Source organism: Epinephelus lanceolatus, chromosome 15 (assembly GCF_041903045.1).
Source record: "Epinephelus lanceolatus isolate andai-2023 chromosome 15, ASM4190304v1, whole genome shotgun sequence".
In the NCBI taxonomy this organism is placed as follows: Eukaryota; Metazoa; Chordata; class Actinopteri; order Perciformes; family Serranidae; genus Epinephelus; species Epinephelus lanceolatus.
This window is the reverse complement of record NC_135748.1, coordinates 43,330,480-43,348,720: the sequence shown is the minus strand read 5'-3', so window position 1 is coordinate 43,348,720 and position 18,241 is coordinate 43,330,480. Positions and strand designations below refer to the sequence as shown.

Below are 18,241 nucleotides of genomic sequence, written 5' to 3'. Positions count from 1 at the left end.
AACAGTCATTCCATCTTGGACAAAGCAGAGATTTGACTTCACCTTTGACATTAACAGTCATTTTATGACATCACTAAGGCAGCAGTTGTGTGTCGTCTTCCAGTAATTCTCACAAAAGTTTCAAAGACCTTAAAAGATGCAGATGTGCTGTGGTGCAACTGTTTTGTAGCTCTGTGGTGTTTCTGTGTGTCACAGCTCCAAACACATGTCAGAGGCTGCTGCAGAGCGCCGCACGCCGTCTGAAGGAAACACATCAGTCATTCAGAGTTCTCATATCAGCTCTTGTTCCTTCTACATGTTGCACGCTGGTGTTGATGGTCACAGTGACTGAGGGGAGCTGGGCTTCACGCGCAGCTCGTCTCCATCACGTTTATTATTCAAATCACGTTGTGAGAAGAATCCAGATTCAGATTTTTAATACCTCATTCTGAGCAGTGAGTTGCATATTTGGAGTTTGATATTAAAAATAAATAGATAGTGAAAAGCAGAATTGAATTTTTCCAAAGTACAAAAATATTAATAAACATGTCAAAACTTTTTCTGAAATTGATCCCATTTGGAGCCAAACCGTCGATGTGCTCGGCCGCCGCCGTTCTCCCCCAAGGTGATCTGAAAGTCAGAGCCCAGCCGGTGAGTCGGAGGCACAGAGGGATGCAGACGAGGCGACGACACAGCCAGGTTCAAATAATGTCAAGTGCTGAGGGATGATCCTGACGCAAGACAAACTGAAATTGGGGAGACCTCGCAGATAAGGTCAGCAGATAAAGAGCACGAACGCTGTTGTGGTCGCAGTGAGCCCGATCGCACAATGATATTTGGAAGCCCACTAGTTACTGTAGGATTGGATCGGAGGGGCTGCTGTGTCAGGAGGAGAAAATAGGATGAGTCATACAAACAGCTCCAGGCTGAGTCCTGTGATGCTGTCGACCATGCAAAATCCTGCCCATTACACACCAGGAAAAAAACCTGCTAAAACCCTCTGTCTACCTGCTGATTCATCAAAGACCTGTTTTCATATCAAGACTACGATGACTAACAGGAAATCTGCCGTTTCCTCTCACAATTCATGTCTTTTTTAAGATTTCAGACACAGAGGTCGTCGCCTCGCGGCTATTTATACATGAAAGTAAATCTCTCCCAGGTAAAGCGTGAGAACAGGTACCGCACAGCAGCTGTTTGTGCTGCGTTCACTGACGTCAACACACGATATGTGTTTTATTCTGACAGGAACACTGATGATGACCAACAGGGAGAAACTGTAAAGTAGTTTACTGTGAGACTGCTGCCAGATGGGAAAAGGACCTAGAAATAGAATCTTCATCATATGAATGTGCACAAGACTGTACATCATCTACGGACGAATAAAATCACAGTGAAACACACGGTGTGGTTACAATCTGTGGTGAGGAAGTAGAGGACCAGGAGCCAGGTGCAGCCCTCGTGATGTTTCCTGCTGCCTTTTTCAAGTATTATTTCCTGTTAGTCTGAACCGGTGGTTAACACAAGTTTATAATGAGCACCTCCAGCTTGGTACTGTTTGGTCTCAGGAGCCCGAAAACCCCGATTTTGGGCAACTCATCCTCACTGTGACCTCGTCACATGTCCACGTTTGGTCATGGACTTTCCACGTCCACATATGACGTCCAAGGTACCCTGGGTGTGTTGGTTGTTGACGTTCTGGGACGCCGTGTCAACTTCAGCCTGTTACATGCATTGTCTGTTTTCAAAATACACTTCTGTTTTCACAGGAAATGTACAGTTTGATACAGTCTCTTTCAAAATTAAAGCACTACATTGGTACAACTGATGTGGCAAGTCAAATTTGAAAAGCAGTTTGGGAGAGAGATTGGAAACAAACTCTTACTCTCCTGAGAGTGAAAAAATTTGAACCGGTGGTGTTGAATTGAATCAAACTTTCTTCCACACTACCAAACCAATTATTTTAGATTTTTAAACACATATTTGAGATGCACACGCTGCCCAGCCTCAGCCCGAGGACACTCCAGATCTTTCCTATCACACAGTAATTGGCTTTACAGTCTTACAGGAAGTGAACACCGGCCTCCTCCAAATTTTTAATCACTTTGTATTAAATATCACTACTTCACTTGTATAGAAGACTTCCCAACTTTATAAGTTTAAGTTTTATCCCATGTTTTCTGTCTTCAAAGTTTCACTCACATTTACCTAAATTTTGAATTTATCCACCTCGAATCAGAGGAAACTGAACTGTCAGTCACTACTTCCAGATGTTCGACCTGCCAGCAGTGTGACCCACAGATGCTGAGTACACCAAAGCTATATGTTAGAAATGTACAGTTTGGGTTCCCAGCATTTAGAAACTGCTGGACGCTGACTGTGTTGGTATTAACATACTTGGGATTAATTAGCATGATCACCCATATGAACAATATTTCAGCGACTGCTTGGCTGATTTGGACAGTGTTGGAGTAGTGTTGGGGGTCATTGTTGATGCTGAATCTATTTCTGATATTTTTTAAAAATCAAAATGAACAGACATGACTACATCACCACATTCAAACTGATTTCTGATTATTTTTGTGTTAATTTAGAGGTTTTACAAGATGCTGAATCAGTTGGATCAGACAGATAGCAGATGAATTTGAGATAACTGAAATAACTTAAACTTAGTTATAAATTGTAGTACATTATAATTAACACAATTAATTGATTGATGCAGAACATGTACATTTTTATTCACACACCATTACACAGTTACAGTCAGGTATTGAAGTTAACAAAGGCAGTTTACATCATTTCACCAGAAACATGTCCCAAATGTGTTTTTGGCCCCTGAGACCAAACAGCTCAGAGTTAGAGGTGCTCGTTATAAAGCTGTGATGACCCAAAGTTCAGGCTGACAGGAAATAATAATGAAACAACAGTGGTAGAAAACATCACGAGGGCTGCACCTGGCTCCTGGTCTGTACGGAAAAACATTTAAGACCAGGAGAAGAAATTGATGCTGAGTCGTACGCAGCTGGACCTGCTTTGGTTTCTTGAAGATGTTTCACCTTTCATTCAAGAGTGTGTCTGATGTACATGGTGGCCTCCAGAACTCAAGAATCAGTGTGTTAATTATGACAACTTTTTTGCACAAATGTCTGACAGGATAAAATAATGAAGGTCAAAAGGTCAAAGGTCAGCTTGACTGTGACATCATCATGTTTTAACGTCATATCTCAGGAACAGAAGGGGAGACATTTGGTCAGATACTGAATTGGTGACTCTAATCTTGAAACTGTGCTGATTGTATAGATCTTCTGTGTGTGAAGCATCCATGTTTTCACTGACATGGATGGAGACTGTCAGAGACACTGGACTGGTGGGCGGAGTCATACAACCACAGGGTGGACTGGTGGGTGGAGTCATACAACCACAGGGTGGACTGGTGGGTGGAGTCATACAACCACAGGATGGGCTGGTGGGCGGGGTCATACAACCACAGGATGGACTGGTGGGCGGAGTCATACAACCACAGGGTGGACTGGTGGGCGGAGTCATACAACCACAGGGTGGGCTGGTGGGCGGAGTCATACAACCACAGGGTGGACTGGTGGGCGGAGTCATACAACCACAGGGTGGACTGGTGGGCGGAGTCATACAGCCACAGGGTGGACTGGTGGGCGGAGTCATACAACCACAGGGTGGACTGGTGGGCGGAGTCATACAACCACAGGGTGGACTGGTGGGCGGAGTCATACAACCACAGGGGCGCTGATTCTGGTTTTTAACCTTCCTTTCACTCTTGAAATCAGATCCTAAATCAGTCCAATCATCACATGTGCTTATTTCTTTCTGTCACTGAACTCCGGTCCTCTTGGATCCACTTGGTTAACGCATATTTCAATAAACAGATGCAGGATCAAAGTAATAAAATGTGGCCCCAACCCCATACGGGTCCTGTGATCAAGGCTCCAAGTACATCTCTACCAGTGACCCTCAGGTTCCCACGCCAAGTCTCCATGAACTAACCTACTGCTGCTCAGTAATTACATTTAACTTAATAGACCACATGATCAGTTAAACAACTGACAAAATAAGTGGATTAAGCGATAATGAAATGATTGTAAGTTGCAGTCCCAAATATATAACGGAGAAGATATAATAAATGTGTGAAGCCAGTTTTAATGAGATGATACCTGTTCTTTCTCTCAGCCTCAGTGCACTGAAATCTGAGTACATATTTGAGCGTCACTGTGACAAGCTTCACGTGACACTAAAATAATATTTGCATATCATTATTTTTTAAGCAGCAGATGTTTATTACAGTGTCAGGATGGTTCATCGATCATCAGACAAGCTGTCACAATTTCTTGTTATAATTATGTTGCTGCTAAACTTTTTGTTAAACGCTGTTCTGACTAGATTAAACTTCAGGGGGTCCTGAAATGGTTTTTACTTATATCATCATGTTAATGTGACTTTTTCCAACACTGAGGGACTGTTCCTTACTTATCACAGGATGTTGGCAGGAATACCTCAGAAAATGGAAATTCCATGACCCTCCCTCCACCATAAATGAGTTATTAGCTTTTTAAAACTTCCTGTGATGTTTGGAAGTTAAAAGTTGAAGATGAAATCCTGGAGTTGATAAAAGCCTCAGTTTTTAACTCTTGTCATGTCAGATCGTTTTTTCCCTCTCTAATGGAAGCGTTTGTTGCACGTGATGTGTTCAAGGGCCGTCGTAAGTTGTAAAATCCAACAATAATTTCTATTTTTACAGTTTCTGGTTGTGATAAATGGTGTTATTTTGGCGATGTTGAAAGAAAGCATGCTTTCGGGAAGACATGTTTCGCCAAACTTTACCCACAGTTTAACACAAAATTTGGAGTTCCTTTAAAATCGTCACAATTTGGAGGGCATGTTTTCTTGAAAACTTGTCTGTAAAAGAAGTACAAAATCCAACCATTTAAATGTGTATGGCCCTCCCCTAAGCCAAAATAAGAAAATCAGGCCCTTCCCAATGCTTTAAAGCTTATTTGACATGCCTCCCCCATAACTAATGAACAGTCCCTAATAATGAGTGATTTGTATTCAAACAGGACTCATTTTATTTGTCTCGAAGCTCAACATAATTCAGTCTGGTATTTTAATTTTCCACATTCTGGTGTTGTTAGGATCACTGAAGGAATCTGTGAAAAGTAAAATTACAAATGAAAAGGTTTCCCCCAGTAATAAGAAAAATATTCTGCAGTTTGTTAAAATGACTTGTTAACACCAGCAACACACTGGGAAAATGCCTTGATGGATGTTGTTCTGTTTATTCAAATAGATGAGCATCATTTCTTTGTGTTGTTCTCTAAAAGCCGAGCTGGTGAAATAATGTGCACTGAGCACCTGCAGAATGTCTGGACTTGTCAGCTACCTGGGCTGAAGATGATAATGACTGAGTCTGCTGAGGTCCAGGAGGTGACCCTTTGCTGTTGTGTCCCCAGAGCAGCGGGAGGTGGAGCAGGAGGAGGGCAGCGAGGGCCGAGAGGAGGGACAGGACTCGCCGATCGCCTGCGGAGATGACATCCACCTCTATGACAACCAGATCAGCCCCGGGCCAGGTCAGTACACAGAGACGGAAGATGAAGAGTGAGGAAGATGAAGAGTGTGGTGGGTTCTCTAGAAAACTACAGACCTCACCGCAACATGTAAAGAGAGTCACATGACACACAGCTAGGGATGGGTACCGAGTTCGGTACTTTTATTGGTACCGACCGAATTCGGCCGGTAATCCCGAGTATCGATTCACGTAAAATCAAACGGTACCACATTTTGGTACCTGAACGCATCCTTGGGACTTTGAGAGTGGAGGAGTGACGTTTTCGCTGCCTATCGTGAACGCAGCATTGTACACACGAGAGCATGATCACGTCACTATCAACAATGCAGCACGGCTGAGAGAAAGAGGTCGAAGGTGTGGCTCCATATCTCAAAGTCTGATGCAGACTACGCGCGCTGCAATATGTGCGACGCAAAATGCAAGGCCAGCTACGGAAATACCTCAAACCTGAGGAAGCACCTGGTTAAGCACAAGGTGTTTTTAAAGGCTGACGACTGCACAGTATTTGATAGCCTGAAAGTTAAGGCTACTTCTCCCGGCGTTAGCACACATACAGCTAGCGGCTCGTTGTCATCTGCAGCCAGCATCGGGGCAGTAGAAGTGGGATTAACGTTCAATGATGACGACGGTGATTAAGCGGGGCATCAGCTACATCGGTTCCAGGTAATTAATAAGCTTAGTGTTTAAGATGATTGGGCTTTGTTCTGGTCATTCTCACGTTAGCTTCGCATTTTAACTTGCCTTAGTTATCATTATCAGCTCGTTTCCTCGTATTCTCTAACTTTAACGTTACACTCCCCCACACACATTTTTCCCAGAGGGGAAAGAGGAGGAATAGGAGGTAGTAGGAGTGGGTTCATTTTGTGCAATAAAAAGAACTGCTGCATAGTCAATTATATAGGCTACCTTTTGATATTATGTTACAAACAGTGTTAGATGTTGTTTTATCCTGTTTGATATTGAGAAATAAATGTTAGTTTTGACAAAAAAAAATTCTAAATGAAATATCCTTTATTACCACACATACATGCAAAAAACAGTACCGAAAACAGGTACCGTTGCGTACCGGTACCGATTCCCAGAAAACAGGTACCGTTGCGTACCGGTACCGATTCCCAGAAAACAGGTACCGTTGCATACCGGTTCCGATTCCCAGGTACCGGGTATCGGTACCGTATCGGTTCAAATGTGAAAGGTACCCATCCCTACACACAGCTGAGAAATTCTGCGCTCAAGGCCGGATTGTTAGTTATTAGCATCGTTCCAAATGTCAGAGCAATTTTTGAATCATGTTTTTAAGCCTCCACACTGGTGATCGCCGAGGACGGAGGTGTTATGTTATCAGGTCCGTCCCATTCTAGTGAACATGATACTTGAACAACAATTTTGGCACAAACATCCACTTGGTAGCTAAAGGTCAAGGGTCAAGATTTGGCACAAAGGTTCCATTGAACGAAATGATGAACTGATTGGAATTTTGTGGCCATAAGTCAAAGGTCAAGGTCACTGTGACCTCATAAACATGTTTTTGGCCATAACTGACGAATTCATACGCTAATTAAACAATGAACTGAGTAGATTTTGGTCGTCATAGGTCAAGGTCACGGTGACTTTGTCTCGCAAATTAGGTCTGAAGAATAATTTAAGATTTTTTTTTTTTTTTTTTTTAATGTTTGCAATATTTACCTGGACTCAACGATAAACTGATTAGATTTCAGCTGTTTGAGGTCAAGGTCACTGTGATATTGAGTCTGTCTCATTCTTGTGAATGCAATAACTCAAGAACACCCTGAGGGAAACTCTTCAAATTTGGCACAAACAACCACTTTGCCTCAAGAATGAACTGATTAGAATTTGGTTGTTAAAGATCAAAGGTAAACGTCATGTTTTTGACCATAACTCAATAATTCATGATCTCTGATTGCTGTGGCTGGAGATGTTGTGTTTATGGGTTGTCCGTCTGTCTGTCCCATTCTCATGAATGCTATACCTCAATAAAGCCTTGAAGAAATTTCCTCAAATTTGGCACAAACATCCACTATGAGTCAAGGATGAACTGATTAGACTTTGGTGGTCAAAGGTCACTGTGTCCTTGCGTCTGTCCCATCTTGTGAAAGTGACGTTGGAAGAAGGCCTTGATGGGAATTTCTAAAATTTGGCCCAAACGTCCACTTCTATTGAATGAACTGATTAGATATATTTTGTGGTCCAAGGTCAGTGTGACCTCACAAAACATGTTTTTTGCCATAACTTAAGAATACACACACTAGTTATGACAAAACTTGACTCAAATGTCTAAAATAATGAAGTGATGACGTTTTGTATCCAAAAGGTCAAAGGTCGACTTCACTGTGACATCATCATGTTCTGCTAAAACTCTTTTTTGATTGTATAGATCTTCTGTGTGTGAAGCATCCATGTTTTCACAGACATGGATGAACTGACACTTGTGAGTGCTCTGTGGCTGCGTACAGTCAGTGAGGTGGTGATTCTGTTTAGTTTTGAGCGTCGTTCCAAATGTCAGTGAGGTTTTCTCACTTCTGAAACAGAACCTGGAAGTTCCAGTTTCACTTCAGCTCTTTACACAGAAATCCTTCATGTAACATAGTCAGTATCCTGCTGTGCATGTGAAGCTATCTCACTGCGACCTTTGACTTCTGCTTCTAAGTGGTGATGTCACCATCAGCTCGCTCATGTATTTTAAAAAGCTTAAAGCTTGTCTGGCTGCCTCTCTGAATATTCCACATCCGTTCAATAATCTCTTCTGCTGTTCAGCTGTGTGATCAATATCACCCACTCAGGTTTTTTTTTTTTTTTTCTTGCTCTTTGCACTTCAGCCATTTTGGAGATGTTTTATATCATAACATGAGACACATTCTTCAAAGGCAGCGTGTGTCTGCCGTCATCACGGGGCAGATCCTCGAGGCATCATTCAAGAAGACAGCAGAGAGAAATCCTCCAAAAAGAACTTTAGACTCATTTCTGAGTCCACCAGGGCCTGATGGCAGGTGTTGACTTGACAGACAGCTCCTCAGCTGCAGGTGCAGATGATTTTGACCCCATCACCAGAAAGCCCACGAGTCAACAGGTTACCGTTGTCACGGCAACAGTCAAAGGTGCACCACAGGGATAGGAGGGAGGACAGAGAGATGCCCGTTCCTTTTGAATGTGACAGGTGACCATGTCACTCAGGCTGATTCTCCATACATAGTAACACTTAAGGCATCTGACAAGAGAGCTGCAGCGGTGCACGCTGGGAACAAGTTCGAGGAAGAAAACAACAGCGAGAACTCTGTGTCTCAAGTTGGACAGGTGCGATGGATGTCAGGTCTAAAATCAGAGCATGAAATATTAGAGTGGCACGATGTTAACTGTTAGAACAGGACGGATCACACAGTCGATGCTCACTGACAGAAATGTTAACAGATGGTGTTTGAACCTTTGGGACACGACGATACTATAAGACCAAAAATATAAGAGCGTCCAACCTCTGAAATGAAATCAGTTGTCCATCAGCATCATTTTCCTTCAGCCAGGTTTGAGGGTTTCCAGCTGGTTCTCACCCCCAACTCGTCAAATACCACGGCTTTGTCAGTGGGCCATGGCTGCAGACACTGATGCACAACAGCAGCTGTATGATTTAATTTTCATGTTTTTAATTTTCTCTTTTTACTAATTTCTTGGGTCATTTTCTCTTTTGTTGCTCACTGCCTTCTTCCCATGTTTGTAACAGAAATCAAGATGATTTGCTGGTTTCAGAGGGTTAATGACAACGTAGTGTGCTGGTATGTGCAGCGTGTTACATTACATGACGTTATATTGCATTAGCAACAATCATACTTATTTTACGCCAAACCATGATGTGCCTGAACTTAAGGAAGTAAACTTAATACAGTTTTTAATCTACATTGTCAGTTTATTTTGAAAAAGACTTTCTGCATCTGATGAGCAGAATCTGTACATTTCCTGTGAAATCGGAAGTTTATTTTGAAAAGACACAATGCATGTAACATGCATAAACTGACATGGCATCCCAGAATGTCAACAGACGCACTTAGGATATCTAACGTGTCACATGTAGACGTCAAAATCTAAGTCAGCAGCGATATTATGTGACGAGTTGGGAGTGATGTCGGCTTGGCAGCACAGTTCGGGGTTCATTTCACCTCCTGTGAGTTTATTTTGTCTTGTTTGTGAAGGTTTATGGGCCCCTAAAGTCGTGCAGTCCTTTTGTGAATTCGCCTCTGACTCAGTGGGACAAAATGCAATCCTGAAAAAAAACAAGGAACCCCATCACAGAGATGCAAAAATGCCCCACATAACATAATAGAGCCAGAAATATGAAGAGGTATGGCCAAATCTCAGACGGTAGATAAATGAAATCATGTCATTGTATATAAGAGCCATATCACTCAGCCACTGATTCACACCGCTGGCTTCAGTCAGAGCTGAACCTCTAATCCTGGCAGTGTTTGTGCCGCACTCCTCTCCCTCTATACAGCTCTATTGTGTTGTATTCTCACTGCTGTCATCAGGCAACATTCTCACCCGCAGGTGCAGAGTGTTTGTCATGCCCAGCAGTGTGTGTTCCCAGATTTTCGGTGCATTATTCACTGACAGCTCAGCTGAATGTTGATTAGTGTGTTGGCTTTTAATTCCTGCCTGCCCCAAGTCTAGTTGTCACATAGGTTTGACCCCAGTGTCATTAGCTGTTTGCGTGCATGTTCCTGCTTTTAATTTATGTCACAGATTATGATGTTATTTTATTATTCCACATCAGCAAGCCACTGTGGAATATGTCCACCATATCAAATCAATGTAGGACTCCGAACAGGACTTTCAATCACATCCTGTCTGGCTAAATAAGCAGTGGTGTGGAAAAGCAAATAGCTGAGTGATTACATCAGACCCAGAGACAGCAGCTCTCCTACCTAAATCTAATTTCAAAAACATCTGTCTGTTGTAATTAGTTCATTTCTCTGCCTATGTTGAACTGTGGCTTCTTTCATGAGAAAACGTAGTCATGCCTCAGATGCTTTTATAATTCTGGTCTCGTGCCAGCCTCCTTTCTGGGACACGATTCAATCTTGACCTTTATGATATTTATGCCTGTTGGATATTTAACTGCACCAAACATACATTTTATAATAGCTTCAATATTTAAGTCTTTTAAAGAGCATTTTTTAAATGTAATGTCCCACATATGAGCTCAGTAGTCTCGTGTTTTTTACCACAGTACAAACATCATCCAGAAGATTTATTTTTCAGAGACTGAATTATTCTTCCTTGTGTCCTCATCTGTCACGATTCATTTTTATTACTCATCATGTTTTCTATTTTCTAATTCTTTGAATCATCAAACTCAAAAACAAAAGCGAGCTCCAACTTAGAAACAAGACAAATGGAGGTTATGAATTTGTCTCTCAGAAGCAGCAGAACACAGAAGATGAGCTGAGGTCAATCAGCGCTGTGAGAGTAAAGGACAAATTGTGGCAGCTTCAATAAGAAGAGACGTACTATGTGATTTGTACAGTAAATGATCCATTCACAGTAAAACACTCTGGAACAACCATTTGCAGCGTACCGTGCATTTCTGGGTTCATTTTGTTTTTCAGTGCAGCTGAAATGTTCAATAGGACAAACAAATCTCTCAGAAAGTGCTGAATGTCAAGTTTTGGTGGCAGAAAAAAAAATCTCTCCGGACCAAAAATGTTTCTTGTTCTGACTTTGAACAATAATTCAAGAGGAAATCTGTTGTGAACAGGAGAATATATCAGTTTTTCTCCAACAACAGCTCCATGAATAAAGACATGAAGCCTCAGCTGACTGTGTTTTGCTTTTTGTGTAAAGGTCCTGACACTGCTGTGGATTGTGCTTTCTTTAACTACATGTAACACTCACTGCTGTAAAATGGTCTGTCAGGTTCTACGCTGGTGATCAAAATGCATCAAAGGAAGTGCCTCAGAGCACTTACTGAAGTTCACGCACAGCGCACGAGGCAGACACATCTGCAGAAGTTCATTCCCACCCAGACGCCAGAAAGAAATGTTGGCATTGTGTGTCTCTGCAAACCAAGGACACGTTACATGTGTATGTTGTTATGTAGAGTATATGTTGTGACTCTGTTTCTAACAATACTGTGGTTAATGTAGTTATTTCAGGCACAAAATCACTTGGTTATAGTTAGAAAAAGATCATGTTTTGGCCCAAAACACTGATGTTTGAGAGCACAAAAGCTGCAAAAAAGGGGGCAAAAGGTCACAAACAAACACCCATCTTAAACAGCACAAAAGCCACTAGAAAAGTTGTGACAAGTCGCTTAAATATCACCCACATTTTGCAGCACACAAGCCCCTGGAAACAAAACAGTGGAGAGGTTGCTAAAAAACACCCATGTTCCGTGGTACAAAAACAGCTGGAAAAGTGGTGACCCGTCAGTATAAACTCCAGCAAAAGCTGCTGGAAACGTGATGGTGAGTTGCCAGAAAGCACCCATGCTGGATGGCCGAAAAGCTGCTGGAAAATCAGTGGTGGGTCGCTAAAAAACACCCATGTTCAACAGCACAAAAGTCGCCGGAAATGTGGATATGGGTCGCCAAGAAACACCCATGTTTGATGGCACAAAGCAGCGACGGGTAGCTAAAAAGCACCCACATTCAACAGCACAAAGCCGCTGTAAACGTGGCTCCTAGTTGCTAAGAACACAAGTTGTGTGTCGGTCTTGAACAGCGGTCTGCAGCTTGGCAGACATGCTTAGGTCACACACCATCCACCGTCCCCTCCACCTCCTGGAGACAAAGTCAGCTGATATACTGCGTCACTTTAGAAATGTTTTTATGATTTGTATGAAACATACACATAACATATTCATGGTTTGCAGATGTACAGAGCAGTGATTTGACTTTAACTGGTCTTCACTGAGCCAATCAGGAGTGAGTGTGAGTGAAGCAAAGTCAGCATGAGTGTCCAGAGCTGCCTCACAGAACTCACCTCATGTTATGTTACCATGTTAGACCACTGGGACTGTGTCTGTCTCAGTCATGCTAACAGCTTGACTCTGTGTTGGTGACAGTGTTGGTCTGCTGGACACTCGGTTAGTACGGACTGAAATATCTCAACATTGTCCAATGTTCAGACATCATGGTCTCCAGAGGATGGAGCTGCTGAGTTTGGTGACCCCCAGTCTGTTCCTCTGGAGCTGCCGTGAGGTTGTTACTCAAATTTTTGTCTGAAATGTTTTGACAGTTATTGGATGGACTGCCATAAATTTGGTAAAGATGTTCATGGTGCTGAGAGGATGAACCCAACAGACTTTACTGATTCCTTGGTCCTTAATCTAACACAAACAGCAGGTCAAAGTTTCCCTTGTTCAATGAATTTACTCCACATCTACGAGATGGATAGGCACAAAATATTGTGCAGAAATTCATGGTTCTCAGATGATGAACCCTAAAGGATTTTGGTGTTCCTTTCGAGCCACTGTGAGGTTTACATTTGTGTTTTCTAATAAAATGTCTGGACAAATATTGTATGAATTCCCTGTAGTTACTTTTCATCTATGGTTGTCATTGGGTCAAAATTAAATCTGCTGTTATTTAGATGTATGACCACATGCATAACTAAAGAACATTCCCATCATCCTCAGCTGTAGTTTGTGTTTGGGACCAGTTCCTAGTTAGCAGATGTTTGCATGCAGGGACTCTTCTCAGATTGACTCTTTGTCTTGGTATCTAATTCACTGTGTCATTTTTCTCATATCTGCGTGATCTGTTTTTGGTCATTGATAGATTCCTACTTAAAGTATCTGTGTAAAGTTCACCACGCTGGTGTGAGGGCCGAACACTGTCTAATACATCCTGCTCAGTTTTGGGGTGTGAGTGGCGTCAGGCAAAGATCAAACTAAGTGATTGATGGCAGCGACTGGAGTGAGTGTTAAAGATTAGAAATTGAAGAGCTTACTGGAAACGTTGTCGGCTGGTAGTACAAGGATGTTGTTTGTTATCTCTGGGTGTTTTTCATCGTTGTGACATGATCTTCGTCTTATCCATTCTTCTCACTTCAGAGAACTTTGTCATAAAGCTGTCAAACTCTCTCCATAAATAGAATTGATTTGATGATTATACATCTGCCAGCGCCGGGCTCGGTTCCATTTCACTTCAATCAATTTGGCTGAAAACTGAAGTGGAAAAGTCATGAGGAAGGACAGACAGACAGACAGACAGACAGACAGACAGACAGACATCTCTCACACTGGAAACTTGAGGATTCAGGCTTTGACCAAGGTCATTACTTGACCTTGGTCAAAGCCTGTGTGGGCTCTTTCATGACTGTAGTGTACGGAGTGTGCAGAACTGAACAGGAGCATAAAGGCACAAATGTCCCTTTGATGAGTTTTTATTTCATCATTTATTATTGAAGCTTTTCATAATTCAAGGTCACAAAATCTATGAAGTTAATGAAATAAAGAAGTCCGGGCAAAGAGTTTGAGACAATTCTGTATTCGTCTGATCCTCAAGGTTTGTACGTCCAATGAGGAATCCAGTGTTTCCCCTGCAATTTTCACGAGCCTGATGGGTCGCCAGGCCAACGGGAACTCCTGTCAAGCTGATGTGTTTTTTAATAACAGGTCCATTTTTGAATATCTGCCCATACCCATTCAGCTCAGAACCAGAACCGACCCATTACCTGTCATTGTCGAAGTCAAAGTCATACCCACCCGCACCCGTCCCATGACCTGACACACACCCATGATTAAACACACACAGACTACAGTCACTCACATTACGCTGGGTTCTCCGTTCTGAAATTCTTGAAATACAAACAGGCTTCGTATTGAGCGACATGCTAACGTGCTGACTTGTTAAGCGTTTTTGTTTTTAGCAGAGCTACACCAGAGAATATTCATCTAAAACAGATCGTTGATGCTGTTTTTCCATTGTTCACTATGACGTTTACCGGACGTGATACATGTCGGCCCAAACCATTCTCTTTCCGAAGTCGTCAAAAGCCACCACTGGGTTGGTGAGTTTTAGGTCAGACAGTGACAAAAGACAGACACCCTTTTGCGGCAGTGGCGCAAAAAAGAACTTGTTTGGCTTTACATTGAAACGGGAAATGAATGGCCGCCCACGTATCATGCCGTCATGAAAGAACAGCTTTTTTGTCGGTGTCTGTCGCTGGAAGTCACTGACCAAGCACCGTTATTGGACGACTGTGGAGTGAGACCGGGTTGTTCCTGTATGAGTGTTGAGCCAAACTCTGCTGTGTTTTTTTAAACCCAACCATCAGCTTTTGTTGCACAGTGGAATAAACATAAATACGAGGTGTTTTCCCAATGTTATAAGTTTATTGTGGTGTGGTGGTTGGTTAGCTCCGGTGTGTTGAATGTGGAGTGAGCACTGTACAGCCTTTTAAATGTTACATCACTTGTTTTCAATCAGTATTATAACCAGTAATAATTTCGGAGGCAGTTTGAGTAGTGGTTTGCACTGTTGCCTCACAGCAGGAAGGTTCCCGGATCGAACCTGTGGGCCATCTGGGGCCCTTCTGTGCGCAGTTTGCATATCCTTCCTGTGTCAGTGTGGGTTTTCTTCAGCTTCCTCCCACAGTCTAAAAACACACGAGTTAGGTTAATTGGAGACTTTAAATTCGACCCTGTGTGCTCACATTCATTTACACACTAGTTGCTTTAATGAAATCTCCTCTCGTCTGCTGTTTCCACCACTGTTTCGGGAGAAGGAAATAATGAGAGAAGGAGCCAACCAGCTCTAAAAGTGACTTATTTTCTTTTTAATAAGTGCTGTGCAGTAGATATAGTTCATGTGTATGTGATGAGAGGTTCATGTGGACTGTGGACTGATAAATATTTGGAAAATAACTTATTAATATTTAAAGAAACTTTAAAGAACTCCCTGGCCCATCCGCCAGGCCGAAGCAGTCGATAGGGGAAAAGCTGAATTCCAAGTATGTTTTAATGTGTATTAGATTCACCACAGGCTGAGATCCACGCGGTAACGTCAGCAGGGTCGCTGCTGGGTGCTCTAAGCACAATGCCTTTGTGCAATTTGCTCTTTCCAAATTGGAGGTCCAATCCTCTCAAATAAACAAAACAGAAAAAATATATTTACATTATAAATGTTATAAATAAGGCGCCTGAATGAGACATTAACAGTAGGATAAACAACGCTCCACCCGCCTGAACACCAGTGCAGGCCAGGTACCCCCCTCATGGCAGCGGTATTCCCCAGTAGCATTGCTCCCCAACAGTGCACCATGCCACACCACAGATCTGCTCAGGAGTGGCCAGAACCTGACGGAGAGCTCAAGGCATCGACCTGGCCTCCAAATTCCCCACATCCCAGTCTGATCAAATATCTGTGGGACGTGCTGGTACTCCACCTCACAACTCACGGGACCCAAAAGATCTGAAGCCAACACGTTGGTGCCAGACACCACAGGACACCCTCCAGAGGTCCTGTGTCCATGCCTTGACAGGTCAGAGCCAAGTCCGGTTCAAGGAGGCCCCACCATGGATTGGGGGTACCTCTGGGGTACTTCTCCCGTTCCTGGAGTCCGCCCCAGTGCATGCTGGGGGTCACAGTGTGATGGAGCCAACAGAACCACATCATCTGCAAAGAGCAGAAATGCATTTCTGAGGTCACCAAACAGCACCCCTTCCTCCCCCCAGCTGTACCCTGAGATCCTGTCCATGAATGTCACACACAGAATCTGTGACGAGGGACAACCCTGGCAGAGGAACAACACCCACTGAGAACATGTTTGACTTTGTGCCAGGTATGCAGACACAGCTCTCACTTTGTTCATGCAGGGACCGGGTGGCTTTTATCAAAGACCCTGGTATTCCCACAGTGCCCCACAGGACTGCCCCACAGGACTGCCCCACAGGACTGCCCCAGGGATGCTGTCCTAAGCTTACTCCAAGTCCTTGAATAGGCAAACTCTCACAACCCCTCCAGCAGCCCTCCTAGGGCATCTGATCGGGATCCTCCTGTTGGAGGTGTTCTTGGCACGTCCAACTGGTAGGAGGCCGCGTGGCTGACCCAGATCACACTGGAGGGATTGTGTATCTCATCTGGTCTGGAAACACCTCATGATCCTCCAGGAGGAGCTGGAAGGCATCGCCAGGGAGAGGGACGTCTGGGGTATTTTGCTCAGCCTGCTGCCCGCGAGACTTGACCCCGGAAAACTGGATAAAAATGGATGGATGGATGGATGGTATATGGATGATTATATTGGGCTATTTTGGTGCCCTACACACAGCGCAAGCTGCGTGTGCCCTTCATGGTGGCGCTGAAGGTCAGCATCAGCTCTGATATTAATCTGATTGGTGCATTCCTGCAGTGATAAGGCTCATTTATTCTCCCTTCATGTACAAAAATGGTTGGGTTTAAGACAAAAAAAATGCGTTTCACTTTACAGTCTTACAGGAAGTGAACACTGGCCTCCTGGATGAAAGTCAGTGGTTGTTGGACCCATCCACCACCTCTCCCACCTGCCCTACTTGGACTTCTGCTCCCTTAATGTTGGTTGGTGTCCCATTGCGTTTCCTCCTGATGCCGCCGGACCGGCCACGTATCATGCTGACGTATGTCACTGGCCAAGCACCAGTTTTCAACAACTTCGGAGTCATGCTTGCACTGATTTTACCAAATGCAAATGAAATAACGTGGGCACATCAAATTTGAAAAGCAGTTTGGTAGAGAGATTGGAAACAAACTCTTACTATCCTGAATTAAAAACCTTGAACCTGTGGTGTTAAATTAAATCAAACTTTCTTCCACACTACCAAACCAATTATTTTAGATTTTTTAAACACATATCTGAGATGCACACGCTGCCCAGCCTCGGCCCGAGGACACTCGAGATCTTTCCAATCACACAGTAATTCAGCCATCGTCAGTCACCACCCTGCAACCCTTAATGACTCAAATCATACAACCCTCCACCATGAGATTACATAACACTTGTGGCAGACGGAATATAATCAACAGTTGTAGAGCTGCATTGATCAAATAAGGAACCCAGAAGGGAAACAAGGCCGTGTCACATCTGAGCACTTCCTCTCCTTAATCCCTAAACCCTGAAATTCTCCTGGATTACTTTAAGCCACACAGTATACTGAGACGCACAGAGGCCATTAGAAGGAGGTGATCATTGGGGACGAGGTAATCTCATATGAATATATGAATATCTCCTTACGGCTGCAGCCTGACAGCAATTAGAGCCTCAGCTCACTCTCCCCTCCGGGAGCAGATCAGCCCAGCCTTGTGCTTTTTGATTGTGAGGCTTTGATGAGCCAAATCCACTGCACACGACACGCGCCCCCTGCCACAGTCTCATCGTGGAGGCAGGGGCTGGTGCTCTCTGTCTTCCTCCACTGCCTGCAGGGTTTTATCAAGGCAAGGTGTTCGGTGTGCCGATCAAAGCCCTCCTTTCACCGCACACTCCAGCACGTTCACTTGTGGCTGGATTATTGATATGATGATACCCGGGTGCCTTCCTCGGGCTTATTGGCTCGTTAAAAAGGGGTTTTTTTGCTGTTCCGTTGCTGGAGGGAGGAGTTACGCACTGATTGATTTCCAGACCGAGCCGACATAGTGCGTCACGTGGAGCAGAGCAGGAAAGCCCATGGTAACCTAATAACGT

The 18,241-nt window shown here is 43.6% G+C and overlaps 1 protein-coding gene across 5 annotated transcripts in view; it reads left to right on the top strand.

The window, feature by feature from the left end:
* Positions 1-18,241, top strand: part of slc4a11 (solute carrier family 4 member 11) — a 184,408-nt gene that overhangs the window by 87,401 nt on the left and 78,766 nt on the right. For 3 of the 5 annotated variants that reach the window (XM_033643531.2, XM_033643529.2, XM_033643530.2), the window contains exon 3: positions 5,460-5,576. In XM_033643531.2, coding sequence (XP_033499422.1) covers positions 5,460-5,576 — 117 coding nt within the window. The remainder of the gene's footprint in view (positions 1-5,459; positions 5,577-18,241) is intronic. The other 2 variants (XM_033643534.2, XM_033643532.2) reach the window with 1 other exon arrangement.